General features: G+C 42.5%; 4 protein-coding genes across 4 annotated transcripts; 1 reads left to right on the forward strand and 3 right to left on the reverse strand.

Annotated features, from left to right (window-relative positions):
- Nucleotides 1-4,438: 4,438 nt before the first annotated feature.
- K450DRAFT_241262 (uncharacterized protein) lies at nt 4,439-4,866 on the reverse strand (the record flags this gene model as incomplete). The annotated part of the gene is made up of 2 exons (XM_051589062.1): nt 4,439-4,686; nt 4,726-4,866. Coding segments are annotated over 2 exons (252 nt in total), but the record flags the coding sequence as incomplete, so codon positions are not given.
- Nucleotides 4,867-5,367: 501 nt separating this feature from the next.
- On the reverse strand, nt 5,368-5,962 carry K450DRAFT_241263 (uncharacterized protein). Its single transcript, XM_051589063.1, has one exon. It carries the CDS (start codon nt 5,810-5,812, stop codon nt 5,564-5,566), a length of 249 nt encoding a protein of 82 aa, XP_051444739.1. The 5' UTR covers nt 5,813-5,962; the 3' UTR covers nt 5,368-5,563.
- A 518-nt stretch (nt 5,963-6,480) lies between these two features.
- Nucleotides 6,481-7,591, reverse strand: K450DRAFT_241266 (uncharacterized protein). Its single transcript, XM_051589064.1, has one exon. The coding sequence runs from the start codon at nt 7,316-7,318 to the stop codon at nt 6,599-6,601; it is 720 nt and encodes a 239-aa protein (XP_051444740.1). The 5' UTR covers nt 7,319-7,591; the 3' UTR covers nt 6,481-6,598.
- On the forward strand, nt 7,592-8,349 carry K450DRAFT_241267 (uncharacterized protein). Its single transcript, XM_051589065.1, has one exon. It carries the CDS (start codon nt 7,865-7,867, stop codon nt 8,120-8,122), a length of 258 nt encoding a protein of 85 aa, XP_051444741.1. The 5' UTR covers nt 7,592-7,864; the 3' UTR covers nt 8,123-8,349.
- Nucleotides 8,350-8,593: the final 244 nt, after the last annotated feature.

The raw sequence follows: 8,593 nt of genomic DNA on the forward strand, positions 1-8,593 counted from the left end.
GCGAAAATTAAGGCGCTATAACAATGAGATCACCGAAGAGACCCTCCAACTATAGTCTTTCTCAAAAGAATTGGCGCAGATCCTCTGATTTGTATACGCAAACTTTAGCTATATTTTGCCTAGGTAGCCTTAAATGCGAATTCAGGTTTTCATAGAAAATAGAATATACGGACTATGAGCCCTTACATAGTGAGCATGTAACATGGAAAACAGTAATATCGCATTTATTGAAGGCGAAAACATGATCTTGTGTGAAGCTGATAACTCTACCTCTACAGAGTCCACCATGAAAAATGAGGAGACTATGATATAAAAACCAAGTCAACCGATGGATATCGAGGAGAAAGGCGGAAACGACGATACCATTCTGTTACCGTTGCGAGCCCTGATGGATGTTGATATTTTTATTTTTTTTTGTAGTCTGATGGATGTTGATATGGTGGGACCGGACGCCTCGCTATCCACAGGAACCATTGGATTCCATCTTGTCCTCATATCTTTCTCTATTTCAAATTATAGAATCCAATTAAAAGTACTTAGATATAGAAGCAGACATAAAATTAATTGATCGGTACTGATTGGTACTGATAAATATTGGCATGCTTTTTGATCGTAAGGCAAGAGGCTCAAGAAAATCTCTTCTCATAATATCTCGAGCACATTTGAGGAGGCAACTAGATAGCTTAACCGTCCATCGACGCTATTATTTGAAGCCATTAAGTCATACGTTGAGACGAATCCAGTACACGAAAGTGTATGTAAGCAGTTTCTTTCGAACCCCTTTTTTTTCTCGAAACCCTCAAATCGAAAAGGGGGTTTGGCGGGCGTTTATTTTCAATCACTCGGTATTTATATTCAATCACTGGGCATCACTCTCAGCATTCACCTAAAAGTCTTTACAAAATGCCACGACAACAAACCATTAAAACTGGATTGATAGCAATACTACGTCCAGAATTTAAACACCTTGTGCCTGTTATTAGGGAAATAGCCATTGCTGCATCATTCGTACGGCGGCAGGCCAGTTTGCTGATAAACGCACATTTAAACAAAGGAAACACTGCTCTACCTACGGAAACCGAAAAGCTACAGTCCTATTTCACATTTGCTCAAGCGTTGTTCATGAATAACTTCCGTCCCACGGTGCTGACACCAGAAAAAGAGGCTTTACAACAAACGTATAACGATGTTTTCAATAGCTACTTTTCTGGTATAAACGGCATTTCCAAACCTTCAGTCCTGTCCGCACAAATACGGGCATATAATGCTAGAATGATGATTGCGAACCTTAAGGCTCATCTCTTTACGCACTTTTTAAAGTTCCAATTTCATATCTTGAAAAGTGAAATCGACCCATACATCCCAGAAGAGGAAGCCGAAGGCTCTGATAGGAAGAAATCGTCAACAAAATGGCCATGTACATCTCACGTCAAATAAATGAGCTCGTATTTGTCGCAAACAGAGACAATGTCGACCCATCATCACCAAGTAGTAGCACGGATAATTCACACCCGGAAGAACCATTTGAAAACACTGCGGCCTTTGAGGATAAAGAAATTGATAATGACTCGGATTCTGATGATTCCGATAATGAATCTGTTGAAATCCGTACATCAAGAAGTGAACGATTAGTGAATATCTACATTCCTGCTGACGATTTGCAAGATCTTATAATGGCACATCGCCGAGCTATGGGCATTCTTCTTCAAGAAAACCGGGAAGCTGATCACAGGTATCGAAGGCTGACAAGGACACTGTTGAAAGAGCGAAAACTACTGTCTTTGATATTGTCATACTACAAGTTCTTGCGCATCATCCGCTCAAACTGTGACGCTCGTAGGTTCCAGCTCTTTCCGGAATACACAATGACAACAAAATATTTTCGTTTGGATGAGAGGATTCTTGGTGAGCTGAAAAGGTATACAATGGTGACTGAAAACAAATGGCCCGTAGGATGTCAACGCCAACCACGTCACACTGAAGAGGAAAGTGCAGAAACCTCATCATCAACGTCGATATGGCATCAAATCTTTGATCTGGATCGACTTAGTAAGAAGTAAGTCATGATCACAACCGTAAGAAAACAGCCGTAAAGCACTAATGACATGGCTTTAAAAAAAAACTCAGAGCGGCGACTCATCATATAGTATAAACACAGATGGTTTTGGCTGTAGTGTTTCGTTCAAACCTCAGCCAAATGAATCAGCAAGCCAAATCTACCTAGCAGATCAACAGAGGTTTGTTTTATGGAGAAAATTGAACATTATAGCTGATGTTGATGTACTCACTGACATCAATACATATACCAACAACAGGAGCTTATAGACCTGAGCAGCTACAGTAAAGGAATGTTTAAGCTTCTGAAATTGGACTCTCAGTCCGTACAAGCTGAGCTCCAAAGTGCTGATCTCATCGGGGTTGATCCTGGCCTGAAGTCCTTGATTACTGCTGTCAGATCCGAGAATCTATACGATAAAATGCAGATAACCAAAGGTATGTCAGCACGCATACTTTGATATGATTGAAAATTGATAATTTAATGACAACATAACTCTATTTAATCAGGATACTGGGTTAACGCACGCCTATCACAAGCATTTTCCAAAAAAGAATCTCGTCTGCAGCAAAGGCTTGTGAAAGAGGCAACTGACCAGCTATCATTGTTGAGAAGAGATAGCTACGATCAGTGGGCTGCCTATTTGGCTGTCTATTACCGAAATTCAACATCTTGCATGCATGGTCAAAGCTGGGGTTTTACCGAAGATGGAGAAGGACGAGAGAAATTGCAACAGAGAGAGCCTACGCCACAATGAAAAATACTCTGCTCTGCAATTCATCGGTGTTGTCACCGCAGAAACCAATGCTGCTGCTGGTCCTCCGTCCAACCGCATACCACTGCTACATCTATCGAACCCAAAAATTGTAGCATGGGGTACTGGATGCTTTGGCAACAGGAAGGGGTCGCCACCACTGCCCGTCAAGGGTTTGGCTAAATACGTAGCACGATTTGCCAAAGTAATCAAAGTTGACGAATTCCGGACGAGTATCACCTGCTTATGTGATGCTAGGACTGTCGACTACAAAACTTGTGTCTCGGTATGTGACCACCTCGCAAAATTAAAGTACGATGATCGAGTGCCCGGCAAGCGGTGGAAGAAGAGGAGGAAGTGGTGTTGTGAGAGAAACGATGACGGCATCATATCATTCCTCCACCCATTTAATGAATGCCAAGGTCGTGTCATAAAGAACGATTGCGCTGTAATTCGACACAGAAGTTGCACAACTTGCCGGGCCAATTACAATGCTGGTACATTGATTAATCCTCGGCTACCATGGACCTACACTTTGGATGCTGTAGCCACTCGTCGTCATGATCACCAGGCCGTTTGGCACAAGAAGTTCTTGCCGCCATAAATATGAGTAGGATCGTGAAGTCGTATGCTCTCACCGGTGAAAACCCTACCTGGAATAAGAGGTAGTATCATGAGAAGGGTGCTACGAAAGCCCCACGCGCTTAAAGCGATACTTGAAAGAGGTGAGTTTGTGTCTTTTTTCACAAGAAGCAAACAATGTAAAAAGTATCTAACGCAATATCCAACGCAAAATGATCTTCTATCTAACGCAGATTATCATTCCATCTTCCGTAAATTTGTAATCAATAAACAGTATTCATGCCTTATGAATAATTTTGGTTGTCTTTCAGAGATTTGCGACTTCATTTTTTTATTTGCTCTTCATATCGAGATGCGAAATCCGGTCGTTTTCGAGAGATAATGTTTATTAAACATCTTTTGTCATATTATGAAGCATATATTTGTGCTAGGCAGTAAAAATTATTTTCCTTTTTGTTGATTGCAAGTTCGTACGACAGATATGTAATTACGGTCGATAGGAAAGGTAGTTATCGTAGCTCAGTGTACATAATGCGCTCATCGGGAAGGAAGGTAGCTCTCCTTCTTCAAGTATCGCTTTTGTGCGCGTGGGGCTATCCCAGCACTCTTCTCGTTGTCAGGATCTTCTATTCCAAACAGGTTTTTACCCAGTGAGAGCATAGTGCAGGACACTCGTTCTCAATTCATTGCCGCAAGCACATCTTTGTGCCGTACAGCCTGGTGATCATGACAACGAGTGATTGCGGCGTCGAGAGTGTAGGTCGATGGCAACCAAAAATTTATCAGTATACCAGCGGTGTATTTGGCGCAGCAATTTGGGCAAACTATGCGTCGAATGACCGTGATAATATTCTTTTTTTTTTTATATTTTTTTTATAACATGGACTTATCTCTAATGACGTTTGAAAATTTGGAGCATGCCAAGTCAAGGTAGTCATCGCATTCTTACCAGATGGGTTATTTCTGGATCTTGAGGGTGTTATACTGTCTCCTGTTGTTTTTTAAGCTTTCTTTTGTATTCAGTGGGTTGCTTTATTTCTTGAAATCTGTTGACTGATGTATTGATTGTTATTTATACTAAATGCTATATTGTAATAAAGCTCTTCTTTTTTTTTGTTTTATATCCTAGAGATATCGAGCTGACGATTTTGAAGCTTCATGAATTTTAGGTCCTGCCATGGAGCTAGTAGTAGCCTATCCAAAGCTTCATTTGCGTCCGTTTTGGGTCAAAAATGATCTGGAAGGGAAACACCACTTCGAAGTCTGCACTTGGACGTTCATCACGGAATACTTCCTTGTATTAGCATTGGTAACATCTCCACCTTTTCCATACGGAAACCTCAATTTTGCCTCGACTTGTTACGCTTCGTACCATTGGTATCCATCCATTGCATGCCTTCTTTTCCTTCGGTTGGAGGAAACGGTCATCAGTGGGCTGGATGATTGATTCGTACATATTGAAAGCAGTTTGGTCCTATCATTCTCTCTGTTGTTTGATGCAATTCCAGTGAGTTATCCAAATGGCGAGCATGACTCGTCCCATTTCCTTCAAAAATGTTCATCTTGCAGCTTAATCTTTTTTTTTTTTTTTTTTGTATTCAGTTTTGCAGCTTAATCTGTTGTAAGAAAATCAACTCCCAAATTTTGTCTTTCTTTTTTTCTTTTTTAGGCGAAGCCAAGCTTAAGACTTTTATTTGTGGTAGTTTTTATGGATTTACTGAAGCTCTAGAAACGGAAGCTATTGGAACATATTATTCAGTAATATGTATACTTGGGTAAGTGATGATGAACGTTCTGAGACGTCCAGTCCACTATCTTTTTTTTCCGTTTTTGACTGTTTCATAAGTCCTATTGATGCCAACAGCAGCTCTCATCTCAACCGATGAGAGAGGGACTGCCAGCCCACTCCAGGTAATTTCAGACCAGGTAGGACTCTGGTCATGAGAGCCTGTATCCATAATGCTACGACGAGCGAGCTTTGAATACACGTGTATTAAATGTCGGTGTTTGTGTAGGTTTTGAACTATACTTTGGCTGCAGTGTTACAGTAAAACTTGAGATTAGGTTTTAAGTGATTCCTTTGAAGCTGTGTAGACTTTATTCGGTTTCGGCTTTCAGACTCAAAAAAAAAGTGATGAATAGCGGAAGAAGCATAGTCTTGATGGTATTGATCACTCTTGATGTGGGTAACCGTTAAGTGGGAACAATACTGTGTTCTGCATGTTTATCTTGGCGTTGCTGGCGGAATGGTACGTTTGCATGATGCTCAGTAGTGTGGACCATTCTCTTGAGGAAGAGAGCAGAACCAAGAGGTCATCCGCATAGGCCATCATTTTTATTGGCTTGGAGACCGGGAAGAAAGTAGAGTTACCCGATATTTTACAGTATAGCGTCAAGTTGTTGTATTTGTCGATATTCATGAATGTTGATAAATTACCCTTGGATAACGGGAAGAGAATTACCCGGATTTTAACGACTTGTTCTGTCTGTGCACTTCTTTATATGAGCCAGGAAAGCACGTCCGCAGGGTTATTAGCACCAACACGATACCTAATATCAAAATCATAGTCCTGGAGATCCATTACCCAACGCATCATCTTGTAGCTAGATGTCCATTTGATGGATACATGCACTTCTGTGGAGGAGAACAGATCTGATATGGATTGGACTATTACGATGGGGAAGCCCATTGCCAACATCACCTTTTTAAGGTAGGTTGGATGGACCCGATCGTACGCTTCTTCTTGGTCAAAAAGGACGCCAGTCTGAGTGCCTTCCGTGCCGGTTTTCCGAACATAAGCCATGAGGGTTTGTATGATCCAGCCGTTGTCAGCAATGGAGCGACCCGGTATAAAGCCAGTCTGGAATTGATTTATCAAGGGAGAAATTTCCAGTGCCATTCGAGGAGCAATGATTTTTGTGAACAACTTTGCACACTATTGATCAGAGGCAGTGGGTGCCAGTTAGAGAGATTTCTTGGGCCGCCTTTTTTGAATAATAGTATCAGCCGTGTTTGCATCCAGGAATCTAGAAATTTGAAAGGAAAGCTTCATACATCACGTCAGTCAGCAAGCTGGTGGTATACTTGTGATGAGGTATGTCCGCTTTCCAAAATGCTATCCAAGCTTCATTCATCACTTCCATCAACAATTCTGTGATAAACTTGTGTTTCATCAGGACATCAAAGGTATACTCTATGAACTCTATCATATGCCTTTTCTTGGTCCAAAAGGATAGCAACGTGAGGCTTTCTTGGTGCCACGGCCCGCAGATGTGTCATCAAGGTGTAATTTGCAGTAAGTGCAGGATGGATTTGCGTTTTCCCATTTGGCCTGAATGGTTGTCTGCCATTCAGGGATGAAAACGAAAGATTTGAGATCGATGTATGAGGATTCATCCGACTGGGTGGTGTCCAGGAGGATGAACCCATCTTCGTTATAAGATTGGTACTTGCCATGACCGACAGACTTCTTAAAAAGGGAGACGTTTTTTACTTTTCCGAAAACAGTCATGCTTCGGCTAAGGACTCTTACAATACCTTCTTCACTAGGGAGGAAAGGCATGTTCCTCAGCATGTTCGTGCAGTCCTCCGGAGTGCTTGATAAACTCCACCCCAACCGGTGTCGCTTGCGTCGACGAAGACAGTGTGCTCTGGTGTTTGGAATAGAATTGCTCGACCGTTCCATTTTTCTAGATTGCAAAGCCACCATTGGAGTTCTTGCACGCAGTCGTGAGTGAGAGTTATACGTTGGTCCCAATCGGCGCGGGCTTGGATATGTCTGTTCTTGAAAAACATCAGGTGTTGTGTGTGTGGGTTCGCTGGAAAGATTGCCAGCGTCGCTGCTTTGATCCTCATCGTCAAGCTGTGAACCAGGCGGGGGGGTCAAAGACGTCCGCGGAAGACCAGTTGCCCATGAATGTGACATCCTCAAGTGGGACTCCTCTTGCCAGGGACCGAACCGATGGGACCGGAGTGAAAGTACAAGATTTCTTGACAATATTCCGTAGCCATGTGGAAATGGTGGTAGTTTTCAAAGGCTTTGCGGCACTCTTAGAATTTACTAGCAGGTTGTCTTGGGATCGATTTTTGGCGAGAGGATGGTTCTTCGGGCCGTAAGTTTTGTCTTCATGCTTTGGGTCGTTTGGGCTCGGATTTGGTGACTGTTGACCGTGATTCCTTCTCTGCCGCTACCTTACGGTGGGCGGCGGCAACATGAGGGTCGAACATGATTTCAATGACGTTCCCTTTGGGACCTACTTGTCTATGACCACGGATGGCTGCTGGCTTGGATTTGTCAAAGATGGCCAGTAGGGCATCTTCCATGGTTTCTTGAGTGGCAGGGATGTGGGAGAGGTCAAAGACCACTGCTCCGGGATTGATGCTTCAACACAAATTTTCCTGTGCTGTCGTTGTTAGCGGGCTGTGAGGCGATTTGAACAGATTCTTAGTAACGGATAAGGCATATGTGCCGATGGTTGGGTTTCTAACGGGAGAGGTGTTTGCTGTCGGTAGCTGGGGTTGTCAGGCCCTCCAAGATGGGTCTGACTTATCGCATGTATACTTTTGGAAGTGCTCATGGAAGAAAGCTAACATGATTTCAGTAGCATTCCCTTGTGGGCCAATTGTCTGTGTCCACGGATGGCTGCTGGGGAGATTTTATCGAAGATTGCCAGTAAGGCATCTTCCATGGTTTCTTGAGTGGCAGGGATGTGGGAGAGGTCAAAGATAACTGCTCCGGGGTTGATGCTTCGAAACAATTTTCCTGTGTTGGTGAGGTGTTTGTTAGCGGGTTGTGGGGCGATTTAACAACATTTTTGGTAACAGATGAGGCATGTATGCCGATGGATTCCTAACGAGAGGGTGTTTGGTGTCGGTAACTGGCGTTGTCTGGTTTTCCAAGTAACTTTTTTGTTTGGGCCTGCGTCATGTATTATTTACTTTTTATTTAATGTGAAGTGGAGGTCACAAAAGTTTGTGACATAGACTATGCTAACTTATAGGGGTATGAAGATGCGAGGGCGATTGATATAGACAGTGTCATTAGACCACTCCTTTCCTCAGCCATTTTCTCTTTTCTCTTTTTATTTTTGCGTCGTCTTGTATTCTTTTTTTTTTTTTGTATGCGGTTTTATTGTAACAATTTCGTGACACTTGTTTTGGGTTAACATTAATTAAAAGGTACTAGACAAAATGTCCATAA

This window comes from Umbelopsis ramanniana (genome assembly GCF_025399195.1).
Source record: "Umbelopsis ramanniana AG unplaced genomic scaffold K450scaffold_27, whole genome shotgun sequence".
Classification (NCBI taxonomy): Eukaryota; Fungi; Mucoromycota; class Umbelopsidomycetes; order Umbelopsidales; family Umbelopsidaceae; genus Umbelopsis; species Umbelopsis ramanniana.

What these genes read in the sequence shown, in the direction of transcription:
- K450DRAFT_241266 (XM_051589064.1), bottom strand. Translation starts at nt 7,318, where the DNA reads ATGTCACATTCATGGGCAACTGGTCTTCCGCGGACGTCTTTGACCCCC.
- K450DRAFT_241263 (XM_051589063.1), bottom strand. Translation starts at nt 5,812, where the DNA reads ATGAATATCGACAAATACAACAACTTGACGCTATACTGTAAAATATCG.
- K450DRAFT_241267 (XM_051589065.1), top strand. Translation starts at nt 7,865, where the DNA reads ATGGTTGGGTTTCTAACGGGAGAGGTGTTTGCTGTCGGTAGCTGGGGT.